At 43.1% G+C, this 18,170-nt stretch overlaps 1 protein-coding gene across 1 annotated transcript in view; it reads left to right on the forward strand.

The window, feature by feature from the left end:
- Positions 1–1,610: 1,610 nt before the first annotated feature.
- The window catches only part of LOC139752062 (uncharacterized), a 244,045-nt gene continuing 227,485 nt past the window's right edge, over positions 1,611–18,170 (forward strand). The window contains exon 1 of the mRNA XM_071667899.1: positions 1,611–1,752. Coding sequence (XP_071524000.1) covers positions 1,744–1,752 — 9 coding nt within the window. The 5' untranslated portion in view covers positions 1,611–1,743. The remainder of the gene's footprint in view (positions 1,753–18,170) is intronic.

Below are 18,170 nucleotides of genomic sequence, written 5' to 3' on the forward strand. Positions count from 1 at the left end.
GGAAGCTGTCCGTAGTCAAATGACTCTTGTGATTAATTTGTAGATATTCTTGATCACTGATACACCTTGCAGGCTTCGAATCCAGTTCGAGATAAGTGTTATTACGATCAGTCACTGCGACCATCATTCCTAATTCGTATTTGATCTTCTTTCGTTTTCCATCTTTTTCTTTTCTTTTTTTTTTTCTTTATCTACGATGGCTAGGTATGCTTCAGGAATCCCTTTTCAGCAGATCCAATGTAGAATTCGGATTTACGGTCGGAATCTACCGAGTCGGGTGTGTCAGCCGCTGCCTTTTTCTTGTCTCTGGACTATAGTCATCAGCGCGTGGCCAGGCCCACCACTAGGGAGAGCAAGAGGCTTGTTGGACATGACCGTGCCATGTACTGTCGCTTGTAGAAGACGGAGGGACAAAAATGGGATCACTTTATTCCCCCTTTTTTCTCCTTCCCCCCAAAGTAAGAACAAGTAAAATAGGTTTAGTTTGTAGAAATACAAGAATTTCATGGGTCGTGAGACGGTGTGCGAGTGAGCCAGCTCAGTTCTTGCAGGTTTACCTCTTCGTGAGCACGACAGTGGTAACGACCTTTGGTTACGACGGTGCGTCCCTCCAGCAGGACGACGGTAGTATGGTTCGACTATACTGCAGATGAGTGAGACTGTTACGGATTCGTAAACGAAGTTAGGTTGGGTTCTCATACGTCTGAATGATAGATCATTGTTTCACAGATTGTTATCTCTATATATATCTTTGATCATACTTACCCATTCCAGAAGTTTCGTAGGGTGAGGAAATGATATGAATCATGAATTTCACTCTAAATAACAAGAATTAAGATATAAGAAGTCAATTGGTAATTTATAACTTGTTCCGACTTGTTACCGTGTTTATATCTGTGTTGTCCCAAAACTTGAACCCTCTCCATTTCAGGAAGACTCGGGTCATTTTCCTTTCATGCAGAATCAGTATCTCAAACGTATGTTTTTTTTTTTCTGTTATTTGTTCTCACCATACATTGCAGTTTAAAGATTTCATATCAGTCACAGAGAATCATGAAAAGTCTATGATATACGATCGTAGAATTTATACCCTGCTACAGTCACGTGAAGACCCAATAACTTCATGCAATAATCAATTATTTACCGTAATAATGAATATATTATTGTAAATCATTGTAACCATCAACATTTTTCCTTTTCGATTATTTCCGGAATCGACAGAAATTCGGGTGTTTGTAATTAACATTTTCTGCAGACACAGCAGTCCTTCCCATAGTTCCTGGTCCATTTTCTTTACTGAAAGCGTCAAAAGAAACTGTCATCATGGCAGACGACAAGCATAGAACAGCTGATTTTCCTGTGGCGCTACCTTGCGTTGAAGTCGCGGACTAAAATTGATGCCAGATTTCGCTTTTACGTTACACTGGGATCTCACAAATATGGGGGAGTTACATTCCCTACATAGATGTATTCGTCCTGACTCGAGTTAACTCATCATTTGTGTTCGAGTGTCTTATGAGGAGGATGTGACCGGTGTTGTGTTACACAGGCAACATTCGGCGAGGACAGCTTTTGCTCGCTATAGATGCCACATAATCGTGAAAACTGTTGTTAAACTCCAGAGCAAGTTGTGAAAGCCAGATCATCATACTCAGGGGTCCGTCGTGCTCAAGAGGATTATATAGATGTGCAAATAGCCTTCAGGGATGGTTGAAGGGTTCGGCTCAGGATCGTCTACGACAGATGGTCCGGGTAAGTGAGGTAATTTGCGATCACTTGAACAGTGTATCAACAAACGTAAATGTTATAAGTCATGCATTATGTATAAGTGTTTGCATACAGTAGTTTGTGTATGTGGTGAGCTTCAGCGTAGTAATGTAAATACGCGTCTAGTTTACGAACGGTTTGCCCCCCCGGGCGTCCGTCATGAGCAACTTTTGAGTCTTGCTGAACATGAATTAAAAGTTGTTATCGTTCGATTGGCCAGGTGTGTGTACATAGAACGGTACCTTGTCTAATGACGTCCCGTCCTCTGGTGTTTTCACTGAAGGGACATGAGGTTACTGGCTGCCATGATTGTTTCGATAACTGCTTACCACGCAGGAAGTTGTGTTGACCTGTGATTCAGTTTGTTTCGTCGGGCCCAACAGGACTGCATGAATTTGGAGGCATTTGAGAAAGGCAGATGAATAAAAGACCTTTTGGTCTATGGCGAGGGTGTCTGCTGATGGACATTTAATAGTTTTTTGAATTCCAAGATAGGGTAAGAAAAGTAGAGGGAACACACAAGAAAATTTAAGGATTGATAGAAGAACTAGTAATTGTAATTTGAAAAATTCGAGATTCTATTGTCTGAAATAAGGAAGAAAATTTCCTGTAAAATTCATGTTCTTGAGTTCATTGGGAAGACGTGATACTCATAATCCTTTGAGTATGTCGGTACAGCTGAGGGTAAGATGGCTTGGCTATTGACCTGATCCTTAACGGTCACGTCATAGGTCAGACCATCACACAGTTGTGGGTAGTTGCCATACTGGAATTATGTGGATCACTCACGAACTAGTGGGTTGCAGCCAATATAAACATAAGGATAGTTGCTTCTTTTACTTATCAGTTCAATGAAAGCAGACTTTGAAACAGGTAAATGAATATCATCCAAAACTTCAAATGAATATCCTAAATGGTCATCTACTGGAACTTTTGGGAACCGTGAGGAAACATCAAAGCTAACAAGTTTGAAACCAATATTAACATTGATATTGTTAAGCTTGTTAAATAAATCTACGGTTTCATGATATTAGAATTTGATATCTTACCCAATGAAGGGCTTCATAAAGAAGCTAACCATTTTGACAATTTATATGTGATGGATCCTACTGAACTCACTAAAGGTCTTGCTGGAAAATTTTGTTTGTGTTTTGATAAGTCAATTAAAAGTTTATCATTTTTGTCCCCATCATTACCATATATATATGGAAGTCCAGAGTTTATTGATGATGATACAAGATATTTCCTATTTGATCTAAGTTAAAGTACCCTAGATCTTTCATTGATAAATCCCTTAAGTTAGCAAAGAAATCATTTCATAGAATTGAACCCAAACCTCCCATTGACACCAAGAATCATTTAGTTCTCCCTCTTGATAATTTTACCTTACTTTCCATGTTGCTTAAATCCTTTAATGTAAATGTTGTTCAGCAACAATGATACTATTAATAACATCGTAATCAGGAAGGAACTCGCCAGAAAATTCTCCTGGGTGCATCTGTATAGAAAGTACTCCGTAGAAATTGTCATAAGTTTTTTTGTAGGGCAGACTGGCAAGGATCTTTCTGTTAGACTTAAGCAACATAGATATAGTATAAGAACAGGACAAGAATCAAATGCTTTGTTTAATCATGTTAAAAGCTATAATCATTGTACTGACTGATTAATGCCATCTCAGTTTTTAACTCTTAACTCCAGTATCACCGAGAAATATAATTGAATCTTCTATTACTGAATACATAAAGAATTATAACCTTAATATTAGTGAAAGTCTGTACAAATTGGATAGCTTTATCGTTGATAAGATTTGTAAACAGTTCCCCTTTTTGTCCACTTAATACGTTTATGATACGCTCATTGTCTGTCTTGTGACAATCACGTGTTTACCAAATGGCATCCTAGCTACGTCTCTTCGTTGTATATCAGCTGACTTATATTTCTTTCTTGTATCTCCCCCGATGATGTGATTATTACACGAAAGGGCCAAGTGGTTTGTCGCTGTTTCCGATCCTTTATGTTTCTTTAAAAGTTTTAATCTTAGATTATGGCTCGGTTCCTTGCATTTTGGAGACGTGAGCACATTCAGACTTAAGATTATTTTTTACAATATCGATGAAGATTCTTTGCATCATGGCAGTGTTGCAAGACCAGCCTCATCATCGATGCTTGCCATTTAGGGTGTAACAGAGCCACTATCCTAGCTTACATCCCCCCCTGCCTGCCTGCCATCTAGGGCTAACATAATTATCGGATGATATATGAGGCACCAGGGACAGGGTTATACCGTAATGGACCTTCATTTACGATAATTGAAAGTATCATTATACTTTTTCTTATCCAAAATGTAAACGTCAGGTAATGAACTCGTACAAATAGTATTAGCAGAGATCAACACACTAACGTTATAGTTGCTTTACTGTGCGTGAACTAATCGGGAAGATGTTTTCTGGTAATGAAATTGTGTCTGCATGAAGGGTGTGTGATATCACCACGGCTGTCTTGTCTGTTTATGGATGGGATGGTGAGGGAGTTCAGTGAGAGGGTCTTGAAGAAAGGGGCGGGTGTACAGTATATAGGGGATGGTCGGTGGCGGGGTGTGGGTGCCCTGGAGATGAGTCGCTTGCTGTTTGAGGATGACACGGCTTTGTTGGGAGACTCGAGTGAGAAACTGCGTTAACTTGTGTCTGAATATAGGAGAGTGTGTTAAAGGAGAAGGTTGAGAATTACACTGAATAAACGTCCAGAGTTTTAACAGGGGCAAGAGACATTATGGTCTAAATTTGAGTTTGATTGGAGAAATTCTGGAGGAAGTAGGATGTTTTTAGATGCCTGTGATTACATACAGAAGCATATCGAATTATGGAAGTGAGGGTTAACGCAGGGTAGGTATGAATGTATTAAGGAGAGTGTGAAAGGAGAAGGCCCTGTGTGTGATGGCAAATATAGGTATCTTTGATGGTATAACGGTTCCAGCGGTGCTATATGGGTGTGAGACGATTGTCATAGTTATACAAGATAACGTTAGAGGGTGGATGTGATGGATACGAAATACCTAAGGTCAATACGTGCCGAGAGGAGGGTTGATGTGTATGAAATGACAGTATAAGAGGGAGGTATGGTAATGAATATGATTTTAGTTCTTCACAGGATGCGCTGGTGGGGTTTGGACTTTTCGAAAGGATGAGTGAAGAGAGACCGACTATTTGAGGATACATGTGCCAGAGGTAGAGGGAGCATGGAGGAGACGGGAGACCGAGAAGGAGACTGGAGCACGGGATGAAGGATGGTCTTTTAGGTCCTGAACATGCCGGAGGATGAATGCCGCACATCAGTTGTAGCATACAGAGGACGACCTGCTGAACCAGGATATTTGAAGCGGTCTAGGAAAACTATGGCAAGTTTTGTGTAACCTGGTTCTGGATAGGGAGCCCTGATTATATGGGGGAAATATACATAACAGATAGAGTTTGGAGGAGAGGCAATAAGGCCGTTCTTTTAATGTTTCTGGCGTTAGCTCGCTATGGGGGAAAGGTCAGACTAGTGCAAAAAAAGATAGACAGATCAGGGTAATGACCAGACCATCATACTCAGCAGTAGTACAGCCCAACGTGAAGGTCTTGTTCGAGGAGTTAAGAGAAGGATGAAGAGACATTTAGGTTTGCCACATTGAATTTAATGTCGTTCACTCGTTTTACCGTTTTGTGAAACATTAAATACTGTTGAGTTTTTCTAAGCCCTTTTTCTTTTCTTTTTTTTTTAAATGTTCTGCTCCAGCACTTTACAGTTTTTATGACTTATGTTTCGTAGTCTCGTCTTTTTTCTGTCTGATGATTGGAGTTGTACATTATTCAGTGAAGATGCCGAATAATCTTGGAACTTTACAGAGTGGAGTGGCCCGATGTACATGTGTGTGCTTGTGTTTGTGTGTGTGTGTGTGTGTGTGTGTGTGTGTGTGTGTGAGAGAGAGAGAGAGAGAGAGAGAGAGAGAGAGAGAGAGAGAGAGAGAGAGTCCCTGTAACGTGTCTGGCGGCAGATATCCTGATAATTATGAAGTGTGTGGCTGGCGGTGGCCATGTTGCTGGGACAGACTGTCTGCGGTGCCTGCCACAGGCAGGTCTTCTGCATGACAACCCTCTCATCCCCAGCCCAACCCGCCATTCAATTTTTTTTCTTCTTTTTCTGCAGGGGGAAAAAATTGATAGCAATTTGTGGGCGAATGTTACAACCAGAATATAGAAAATTTTGGTTTGGATGTGTTTTGCATGTGTTGCTTGGGTGCTTCAAGGGTTGTTCCACGTGCCCCTGCGGTAGTTGAAGTTGTGTTGCATGTGTGGCTGGGGATCTTAGGGTTGTGTTGCATGTGTGGCCAGGAATCTTGGTGTTGCACGTGTGGCCAGGGATCTTGGGATTGTGTCGCATGCGATGTTTTGAAGCCTTGAGGAGCGTTGAATGTGAGCTTTTGGTTCCACAGGTTTTTCTTCATGTTTGTCTTCGGTGCCTGAGGATATGTTGCATGTATACTTTGGTGCCTAGTTTTGTGTTGCATGTTCACATTGGTTAAGCAGCCAGGGTTCTGCTATTTGTGAACCTGGGGTGTTTCCAGTTGTGCTAGAAGTGTCCGTGGGTGTCCAGACCGCAGACGGGAAGGTGTATCTCGTACATGCATAGGGAATGTAGTTTCAGATGGGTGTATGTCTGATGGAATCAGTGTCAGGGTTGGAAGGTGGAGGTAATTTATTGCTTGTCGAGTTGTTGCGAGATGTCTCTGAGGCATTACTAAAGACTTTGTAACTGTGTTACATTCAGACCTGTGGAAGTTGTGGCTTTGTTGTTTGACTTTTATTTCCCCTGTAGTCGTCTTCCAAATTACACCGGTGTAGTCGTAGGTTGCAGAATAACAACTTTAGTTTTGTCATTATATTTCCGTGTCATGTTGAAATATAAGCTATTTTTGATAGTTCATATGATCTCCGTGCCTAAGTTATCATTATTATTATTATTATTATTATTATTAGTTATTATTGTTGTTATATTAATGATATTATTAGTGATCACACTATTAGTACTTTTATTTCTATCATTATCATTTTTATTATCATTAATCTTCCTAGTAATATTTTTTTGTGAGCGTTTGTGTAATCCTTTTCTCTCGACCGAAATTTTTCACGATTATATAAAAATAGATTTATGCACTTTGGATAGTAACTGAATTTTTCCGCTAAAGAAACAAACTTCAGCCAAACTGTCTAATTCTTTCTATCAATTTACTGTCCGTCTATCTCTCTATCTATCTATCCATCTATCTATGTCTTACTTGTCTGTCGTCTATCTACCCATAATCACAAGCTCCATTGTCAATTTTCACAGTGTGGATCAGGTACGCATTACTGCCTCTGTGAATCACACACACACACACACACACACACACACACACACACACACACACATTCATCCTATACTCAGTGTTCCTGAAAGAAACATGAATTTCTACACTTGCAAAAGGCTGGCAGACTCGTCGAGTTTGACCGACGTCTCCTCCGTTCACACCACCATGATAATAACCCAGAATGATTCCATTACATTGGATCCTCAGTCATGCCTTGGAATGTCTTTGTCTGAAATATCCCATCTCTTCCGCCATCTTTACCCCCATCCTTCTCATAATTCTGCACTGCTAATACATTATCTTTCATTAACAGCCATTTAACTAACGTACGTTCTCGGTGGCCAGACCCTCCGAATGACTTTCATTCATGCATGCGCCTGTCATTTGATGTCTTTATGACACGTATCCATTTTGAAGTCATTATCAGTCCTGCTTGTACGTACGTGTTCCAACTATATACTACGCAAATCATCCGTCTCAACTGCTCTTATTTCAACTTCTCGTGGCCGACATGGACGTGAGTGTCACATCAATACACCAGCGTTGGGAGATGTAGTTCTTTATGCAACCTTCTTGCTCGCATTTACTGTGTAACATTTTTCGCCCAATTTTCCAGAACTTTCCGTGCGCCGCCACAATTTCTTCCTTGCATGATTCTCAACGCTTCCCTCCACCCTTCGCACTACCATCTTCACTCATTTTTTTTTCTTTAGACATCCAAACTCCCCTGGAACTTCCAGCTCCTCACAATGAAAACTGATATTACTCTAAGATTGTCCATACATTTCAAAAACTAAAGTCTTATTTGATTCTCAGTCGTTTTCAGCCTCCTCTTCTCATATGTCCATACCTTTCAAAAACTAGTCTTATTTGATTCTCAGTCACTTTCAGCCTCCTCTTCCTCATACGTACATAAGAGAAGCGGTTCTTAGTTTCATCCAGATTTTCCTCAGATTTAGCCAACATCATAACGTTATCTGCTTGTAGCAACTGTGACAACTTACAAATTCTGTTTCCCCACCGTTGATCGTCACACCACAATTAGCTCTACTCGCTTTCATTTCACGTAAAGCCCCAGCTATAAAGATACTGAGTAACCATACAGCCCTGAGACACATATATTTCATACCATCCATACCACCACTTAATCCTCACACGTGCACTACTTTGAATATGAGAATTCTCAACAGTATTTAGAAGTCTTCATAAGCCTTTCGTGAATCCATAAATGCTCTTATACTTTCCTTTTTTCTCTATAGAACTTGGTCTACTACATTAAGTGCACACATCTGGTCCTCACATCCTCCTCCTTCCCTCATCCATCCTTCATCTTCACCAACAAAATGTTCATTATTCCTCTGAACGATCAGTCTCTCTCCTCCCACCACACACCGTGCCAGTGTACCAAAGGGTCTCATTCCTTTCTAATGCTTCCAGTTCACTCTCTCACCTTTTCCTTTATACAGTGGAACAGTCATGGCCTTCGTCCAGTCATCAGGCACTTGACCACTTTTCCATGCTTTCATATATATATATATATATATATATATATATATATATATATATATATATATATATATATATACTTTCCAGATCCGCCCCGCAGAACTTTTTTAACCTCTTTAAGTTATTTCGCTCAGCACCCTATCTATATACTATATACCCCCAGCTTTTTCATTCTTAAGAGCTTTAACTGTCTTCTTACTACCTCCTTTATAATATCGTCCCGTTTCCCGTATCTGTTCCTACAGCACCATCAGACTAGTTTACCTCAGCGTCGTCTCCAAAAAAAAAGGTCTTCAAGAATTTATTTTCTCCATCCCTTACATGAACATTCTCCCAGTCTTGTGTGATACACTGTTGCTCCTTGCGGATACCTCTCTTCTCATTTCCATTTTCTTACAAAATAGTTCCTTACTGTCCCTTAAAATCCTCAGTTTTTCATCCAGGATTCTCATTTTTCGCTTTTCTTTCTTTTTTTTTTCTTTTTTCTTTATTCACATGTATATATACCTTCCTTTTTAACTTCACGGCTCAGGACTTTATATTCTGGACATTCTGCTCTTCAGTCATCGCTAGTTTCTGGCAGATTAAATTCTTCCTTCCAGAGCCTCTTTTACTCCATCACCAAGTTCTTAAAGAGCTTTGCTGCGCGCTGCTCCACCTCTTCTTTCCACATTCTATGCACGCAATGCCCCACACTCGTTCATGGTAGCCATCATGAGTGGCTGCCATGCAGATACAATCTTACCATCCGAAGTCGAATGAATTTTTCGAGAGCAACATTATTACAGAAATTAATTAAAATGTCTGTGGAAATTACACTGGCAGGACCCGAAAGCTGATGAAAAGTGTTGTTGGAGGGAACTGAGGCAGGGTCCAAAGCAGTTCAGGAGTGAACGATTCGCAGATAGGTAACAACATATTACCAATAGATGGCAACATGGCCCTTAAATTAGATGATTAACTATTTCTCGAGACCCGACACCAACCCCCCTCTCCACTGGTTTTCCTAACGAGCCGTGACTCTCCGCGATGGTATTGCTCCGTCGAGAAGTCTTTGTGACGATTGGCTAATGTGTTATTGAGCCAGTCAGAAGGCAGAACGCGCAGTAGCCTGCATACTCCACGGTCGTTTACTATTTGAAGCTGAAAACTTGCAGTCGCACTTTTTTCCCGGCGGTGTCTGGTGTCTACTGGCGAACTGCAGGTTTTTATTGTTATTTTGCCGGTTTGCTATTTTGGAAAAAAAAAAAAAAAAAAAAAAAAGGAACACTTTATGTACCAGAGAACCACTGAATGTGATTTTTTTTTTTTTTTTTTTTGAATCGCAGGGATTTCGCCTGTAACCTCACGAAGCTTTTTAACCATGTTCGAATTCCTTGTGGTTGAGTTTTAGGGTTTACGTTCACAGATTATCGGCGCATGGTATGGTATAAGCTCAAGCTGGCGTGATGGAGGTTGAGGCAGTGGTGTAAAAGAGACTTGTGTCCAAGTTGTGTTATCCCTTACTCTGTATGATGAAATGACTTGGAAGATTCTGTGGTGTCGTTACGGCCGGTGGAGAGAGAGAGAGAGAGAGAGAGAGAGAGAGAGAGAGAGAGAGAGAGAGAGAGAGGAGGAGGAGGAGGAGGAGCTGATTTCTGATTGGTGTTCCATGGCTTTGGGTAGTTTGTTGTGTGCCTCACGCTCATCGTGTGAGCGGTAGCGCATTAGGAGGATATCAAAGGTCACAAAGGGTCTTTGTCAGACCCCAGTGGCCAGATGCTTATGTGCATTAATTGTTACAAAGTCTGTTCGTTACGTATACTTAGTCTTTCATATAGTAAGTTTACCGAGTAGATACAGAGAGTAAGATACATTCTTGGAATTTTTGGTATCTAAGATACATTTCTATGCTACTGGAAGAAGCGCAGCCCTAGGATGCAAGGAGCCTCTGGAAACAGATCGTGGGTAACGCCTACTTGTTTCTTTTTGAGGTGTTGGATATATTATATCCCTGGGGGTGGGGGGTTATTTCATATGTGGCAGGCTTGGCGACGGGAATGGATGGAGGCAGCAATTATGAATGTGTACATGCATATGTCTGTGTTTGTATATGTATGTATACGTTGATATGTATATGTACGTATATGTGCGTGTATGGGCGTTTATACATATACATGTGTATGTGGATGGATTGGGCCATTCCTCGTCTTGTTTCCTTTGCGCTACCTCGCTGATGCGAGAGACGGCGATTAAGTAAAATAAAAAAAAAGAATATATATATATATATATATATATATATATATATATATATATATATATATATATATATATATATATATATCGAGTAAGTAATGTAAGGGTAAGAGAGATGTGTGGGAATAAAAAGAGCGTGGTTGAGAGAGCAGAAGAGGGTGTTTTGAAATGGTTTGGGCACATGGAGAGAATGAGTGAGGAAAGAATGACCAAGAGGATATATGTGTCGGAGGTGGAGGGAACGAGGAGAAGTGGGAGACCAAATTGGAGGTGGACAGATGGAGCGAAAAAGATTTTGAGTGATCGGGGCCTGAACATGCAGGAGGGTGAAAGGCGGGCAAGGAATAGAGTGAATTGGATCGATGTGGTATACCGGGGTTGACGTGCTGTCAGTGGATTGAATCAGGGCATGTGAAGCGTCTGGGGTAAACCATGGAAAGCTGTGTGGGGCCTGGATGTGGAAAGGGAGCTGTGGTTTCGGGCATTATTGCATGACAGCTAGAGACTGAGTGTGAACGAATGAGGCCTTTGTTGTCTTTTCCTAGCGCTATCCCGCACACATGAGGGGGGAGGGGAATGGTATTCCATGTGTGGCGGGGTGGCGATGGGAATGAATAAAGGCAGACAGTGTGAATTGTGTGCATGGGTATATATGTATGTGTCTGTGTGTGTATATATATGTGTACATTGAGATGTATAGGTATGTATATTTGCGTGTGTGGACGTGTGTGTATATACATGTGTATGGGGGTGGGTTGGGCCATTTCTTTCGTCTGTTTCCTTGCGCTACCTCGCAAACGCGGGAGACAGCGACAAAGCAAAATATATATATATATATATATATATATATATATATATATATATATATATATATATATATATATATATATTTCACACATTTCATGTTTACTTTGGTTCTGAAGATACTGGGCAAAAAATATGGTATCGTTCAACATTATAATGTTATACATATATCTTGGTGATAAACAGTTACATTGTCTACTACGGCAGTGATGATGCTGGGGAAAAAATATGATATGGAACCTGAGTGGATTAAGGTCGTAAGATCAGTTATTATGCATAAAAACTGGAAAAAATAATTCTAAGTTGTTAGAATTAGAAGATAATTTTACTTCAAATTTTCTCGAAGAAATACTGTTCAAAAGATTTTTAGGTATGGACCTTCGTAAGATTTCATCTCGTGCATCTGCTGGACGGAGAGTTCAGCCTTGAAATATTACGGATCGTAAAACATGTAAATTGAGAAGCAGTTTCACGTGGTTGCTCTCGTATCTCCTTAGTCTCCACCTGTGTGCGAGACACCTTCAGTAACGCGGTAAGAGATGGGCTGAGGCAGGTGTGGAGAGAGAGAGAGAGAGAGAGAGAGAGAGAGAGAGAGAGAGAGAGAGAGGCAGAGGCCAGCCCCTTATTACATACACGTAAATGATCTAAAGGTTCCGAAGAGGCAAGGAGTCATGGCGATATTCTAAACGTTTTAACTGAAAACTATGTTTTTCTTTTCATTTTTAAAGACATTGAAGTCGTTATTACAGTTAACGTTATACCATATGGCGCGTAGAAGTTATGTAGCGCATCATGGTTGTGACATACGATTAGATGTGTGTTTTTTTCGTTCTTTGATGATAATGGAAGGTGCCAGTGAGCGAAGGCTGGATCATCATTGCCAGGTGGAAGTTTTCAACTTTCGTTCCAGTACTGATGTTACTGGATGCGTGTCATTCACTCTCTCTTACATTGACCCCTTGAGCAGAACAGTACGACCCTGGAGCTCAACGGTGCAAGCCTTCAGTACAACAGTGCGACCCTTGACCTGAACGGTACGACCCTTGACCTTAACGGTTCATCCCCTTTAGTACGACGGTACGACCCTTGACCTTAACGTTGCAACCCATCGATACGACGGTAAGACCCTTGACCTTAACCGTACAGTCTTCCAGGACGACGGTACGACCCTTGACCTCAGCCATACAACCCTCGGTATGACGTTACGACCCATGGGTGTAATAGTCTGACCTTTGACCTGCCCATTAAGAGCCAAATCAAAGACAGGACTACCATGCCCAAGTGTCATACCATCATGTTCAGGAATTATTCCGTCGTGGTCAGGGATCGGACCTTCTCAAACTCAGAAATCACCACTTAACCAATTAGGTCACTCATTAACGGGCGTACCATCGTAATTTAGGGATTAAAATTCACTACAGAAAACAATGAATCGTCTCTCATTCGAATGATGGGTTGTTAACTTGATAAAACGTGGAGGATATTGAAGGTAACTCCTCACACCTCTGAACTAAATGGATACCTATTCTCTCTGTATTACTGTGTGTGTGTGTGTGTGTGTGTGTGTCCGTTGAACGTGGGAAATGGCACTAACGATTCACATTTGTGAACCGTACCTTCACATCACTGCAGCGTATCTTCACATCAGTGTACCGTAACACAGTAGGACTAATCCTCGCTCGTGCACATGAAAGCATTTCGTTATACATCACTTCACCATATCCCCCAACCTCACCCTCACGTCACCACACCCAACCCTCCACAACCAGGAGGTCACAGTGTAAGGTCACCTGGAAGGGTGGTGGCCTGGAAGGCAGCCTTGGTGGAGATACTATGGTTGTGTAAAAGGATGATGGTGTGAGAGCCGAGTTTTTCACTGTATCTAGCCTTTACGTCACTGGACGAGTCTCTCTCTCTCTCTCTCTCTCTCTCTCTCTCTCTCTCTCTCTCTCTCTCTCTCTCTCTCTCTGTGTGTGTGTGTGTGTGTGTGTGTGTGTGTACTCGCAACTGGCACCAACCTACATCATCATCCCATTTACTACCTCACGTTCCCATGCTAATCCTCCCTGAACCTTACCTCAGAACCCTCCGTATCCACAACCAGGTAAAACAATCCCCCGTTTCCCCCACATCTTATCACCTACCTACTCCCCCCACATCACTACATCAGTCCCCACCGCCAGCATCACCTGGCCTCTGCCCCAAGCACATAGTACAGTGCGTCTCCCCAGCTGGCAGATCTCGAGCCAAGGAGAGTGCGGCAGAGAGAGAGAGAGAGAGAGAGAGAGAGAGAGAGAGAGAGATGAAGGAAAAGGCTGCGACAGATTCAAGTCGTCCAACACTTGCAAAATGTTGACCCACCAAGCTGTTAAGGACCCGAGTTAATTAATTTACAGGGCTGACTAATGAAGAGCGACCCACTCAAAACTCAACTAATTAAAGTGATGAACGTGACACTCGGTCTCTTGAAGCTGGCGGTCGTGGATCCCCCGGGCTCTGTCGTCATCCTGTGCTTGGCTGGTAGACGCGTTTGGCTGTCGTCCAGGCCTTGGGCTTTTAGATGCTTGGCTGTCTTTCAAGCCTTGGGGTTGTAGTTGCTTATCTGTCGTCCAGCCCTTGGGCTTGTAGACGTTTAGTTGACGTTCATGCCTTGGGCTTGTAGATGCTTGGCTGTCGTTCATCCATAAGCTTGTAGACGCTTGGCTGTCGTCCAGGCCTTGGGCTTATAGACGCTTTGCTGTCGTTCAGGGCTTTAGATTGTTAGGCACTTGGCTGTCGTCCAGGCCTTAGCCTAGTAGGCCCTTAACTGTCGTCTAGTCTTTGGCTCGTAGAAGCCTCGCTGTGTAGCACAGACAGCAACGATCTTACGTTGGTATTTCCTCTTGTGTTGAATATGTCTGACCAGACCATTATTGTGAATAATGTTGGTGAGGTAAATTATTCACTGTGGAAGCTGAGCGCGTACACAGCTTTTATGCCGTCACAGACCGGATTTTTTTTTTTTGTATAGTATGTAAACTTAGTGTGAAGTATGTAATGAATATTTCTTAGCATCATGTACCTAGTATATACCTACCTGTCGGATTAATTACGAGTACCTACGGGAATATTTTCACCATGGAGGGCGCGTAGCGATCACCACGTATAGACAGCCCTTGTTTGAGGGTAAGGTTAATCTCAGCTGCCACGCACATTACGTTAGTTCTCAGTCTTGGGTTAGTTTAGAGTCAGCCATACGTTACGGTTTCCTTCAGAGGTTTCTGTTCTCACTCACTGTTGGGTTTTTATTTCGCTTAGAGGAACTTTGAAAAGTCTATCCACTTATTTCTTTTTCCTTTAGCTGGACGTTTGAAGATTCAGGAAAAAATTATACTTTTGTAATTTTCAAAATTCTTGTAGACGACGTTACGAACCCTCGAGAATCAGGCCAAAGGTCACGTCATCATCCCAAAGATCGTCCGGTCGTGGCCAGAGAGTGAGAGGGTACGTAACATTATGGCTATATGCCTGAACAACAAAGACCACCTTCCAGTATCGGTTTCAACCGGTGTCGCACCTGAGGTTTGCTGGGCCTGTACACCGACGTGCCACAGGATGATGTACGGACTGCACCGCTCCTTAGAAAGTGGCTCGAGCTGTGGTGGACGCGAGAACTCCAGGTGGTGTAACACGTCTCCTGGGGTGTGGCGAGAAGAAAACTCTTATTGGATAAAGAGGTTACTTGAGTTATCATAGAGGGGGTGAATTACCTGCCTCGCCAGCAACTAACCACCAGCCGTCTTCCCAGCTTCTGGACCCTACATTGGTATGGCAGAACCAGCTACCAGCGACGCTCAACTCTGTCTCCGTCTCATGTTCCAAGAGACCATTACACTACACTTCCTCACGACGCTTGCACCCGTCACTTCCCATATCTTCCTCCAATATTATCCTTCCCCCGTCGTCCTCTACTCCCGTAGCATCTCGCATTAGTCCTCTACTCCCCCACGATCCCTCACGATTCTCCCCGGCGTTACTGAGCTCTACATCCCTCTCCTTCCTCCTCACCCCTGCACGTGTACACCTTCCACCTTTGACCCCTTACCCCCAACTTTAATGACCCCACCCTCACCCTTCGCGACCACCTCCACGGAATCTGAGGTGGGGGTAGGAAGGGGGCTCCTCCCCTCCCTCCCCACCTGCTTGATTGCGTTTCATCGGAGCACATTATCTGTTCTTCGTCGATGACCTCGGCGTCGGGAGAAGCCCCGGGTAGAATATGCTGACGACCAACGTGGTGGGGGAGGAGGAGGAGGAAAGCCGGGAGGGTGGGAGTCTTCGCTAATGAATCTCTGGTGATTATGCCAACCTCCCCCCATGATCACTTCACCGACAAAAAATCCTAACCAATCAAAAAAGAAAGAGGGGGGAAAAAAGAAGCCTTTTTGTTTCTCTCGTTCTCTTTCTCTCTGAGCTTTGAACGTCACGCGTTAGCCGTGCCTCGTGGTAAGCTCTCGCAGGTTATCATTGGTAGGGAGATAGTCCTCATTTTCTCTCCCCACAGTGATATATTAACACACACACACACACACACACACTCGCTCACAGTCCTTCGTCCCTCAGTTCCACTTTTCGTTCGAAGACTGATAAAGGAAAGGAGAAGAGTCAGATCTAGATAAAGAGGTGGGCATGGGTCACGGAGGGAGGGGGTTGGGGGAAGGCTGCTGGGGAGTGGGGGGAGGCAAGCAGGAGGTGGTGGGGAATACCTGGTATCAGGGGGCTTGGAGGATGTGGTGTGGTGTGGTGTGGGGGGAAGAGGGTTGTGATCCACGGCAGAAAGAAGCTGCCAGTTTTGCTGGGCTAAATAATGAGTTGTGGGGGAATGAGAAGTTTGGCCTATTCGACAAGGTTCCTAACTCCCGGCAACAGAGGCTAATGAACCAATTAGAGAGGTGCAATCAAGAAGGGCCGCACTTCAACTGGTTCGGCCGTGTAATCGCCTGCCGCTCGTTAGGATGTCTCGCTGATGGTGGTCTGGGTCAGGGGGTGGGCTGAGGGAGGAGGAGGAGGTGGAGGACGAGAGGGAGGTAAGACGAGGGAAACAGAGGTACGAGAGAGAGAGAGAGAGAGAGAGAGAGAGAGAGAGAGAGAGAGAGAGAGAGAGAGAGAGAGAGAGAGTCGCTGGGAAGGAAGGCTGCTCCAGTGAGAGAGGAGGTAATGGGAGGTTAGACGAATTGATAATGAAACTGTAGATGAAGGGGAATTTTGATAATGGCTGGGGTGAAGAAGAGAGGGAATGAGGCAGGAACGGAAGGGGTCGGCAAGAGGCGATGGGTCATGAATCATGATGGACTCACCGTGCAGGGGTATGACAGCAGGGTGGCGCCAGTGATGAGTGCTGCACTGAGAAATGTGACACTGGCTAGACGAGGGAAATTGGCTCGAGGAGTTGATAATGGGGAGAGTGAGGACATACATGGATGAATGAAATATGGTAATGCGTCGGTGATGTGAAAGATGGTGACGAGAAGAAAGACTGGGATAGAAGTATGTGAATGAAGAACAAGGTGAAGGAAACTGTGAGTAGAAATAGGCAGTTGAATTGGTGACTGTGAAGAGAGGGACGGAGAGGAAGAGAGTGTTTTGGTTGGTGAAGATGGGGGAGAAGTAAGGACGAAGGTGGGAGAGCAATAAAATCTTGAGGAGATGAAGATAATGAAGGACGGAGGAGCTGGTCCAGGTGTAGGAAGGTAGATAATATAAAGCAAATAAGGAAAAGGATAAGATCCTTCAGTGGAGAAAGGTTAGATTTTGTCTTAGACGTAAATACATGAGCAAATCAAGATAGAGAATTACGAATGAGGAGGGAGGGGTCTAGCGGAGGCGTGGAGACGGCTGGGAGTGTGTGAGGCAGGTAAAGAGAAGGGCGAAAGAAAGGCTGACTAGCGAGAGAGAACGTAGGAAGACGACATCAAGTGGTTAAGATGTGGAAGAGAATAATGACATCAAAATGAAAGAAAAATCTAGGAATAAAGGAGTTAGGAAGACAAGAACAAAGGAGACACGACAGAAAATGATAAAAAAGAAAGGAATAATTATGCTGTCGTGAAAGGAGAGCGAGAATGTGAGTGGGAGGAGGAACAAGTAGAGCAGCAAGATGTCTGGTATAGCTGACTGTATTTGTGGTGCAGTTGACTGGGCGAGGAGCCAGTCATTACAGTTACATTGCAGTTACTGGACTAAGCTGTTGTGGAATACTTAAGGTTGGTTAGTACTGGCTGTAGCAATAGTGATTAAGATAATGAGAGTAGGTCGTTAGGTCCTTAAGAGGAGTCTTATCTGGTAATGGTGAAAGTGGTTGCAACTCTGATTTATCTTTTATTCAGTACGTCTTTAACATTTTAGATACGGGGATCTTTTATGATACTCTGAAGCTTCGACTGTAATTACCTGTTTCTTTCTCCTACACGGGGAGGGATTTTGGCCTCACATG

Source organism: Panulirus ornatus, chromosome 12 (genome assembly GCF_036320965.1).
Source record: "Panulirus ornatus isolate Po-2019 chromosome 12, ASM3632096v1, whole genome shotgun sequence".
NCBI lineage: Eukaryota > Metazoa > Arthropoda > Malacostraca > Decapoda > Palinuridae > Panulirus > Panulirus ornatus.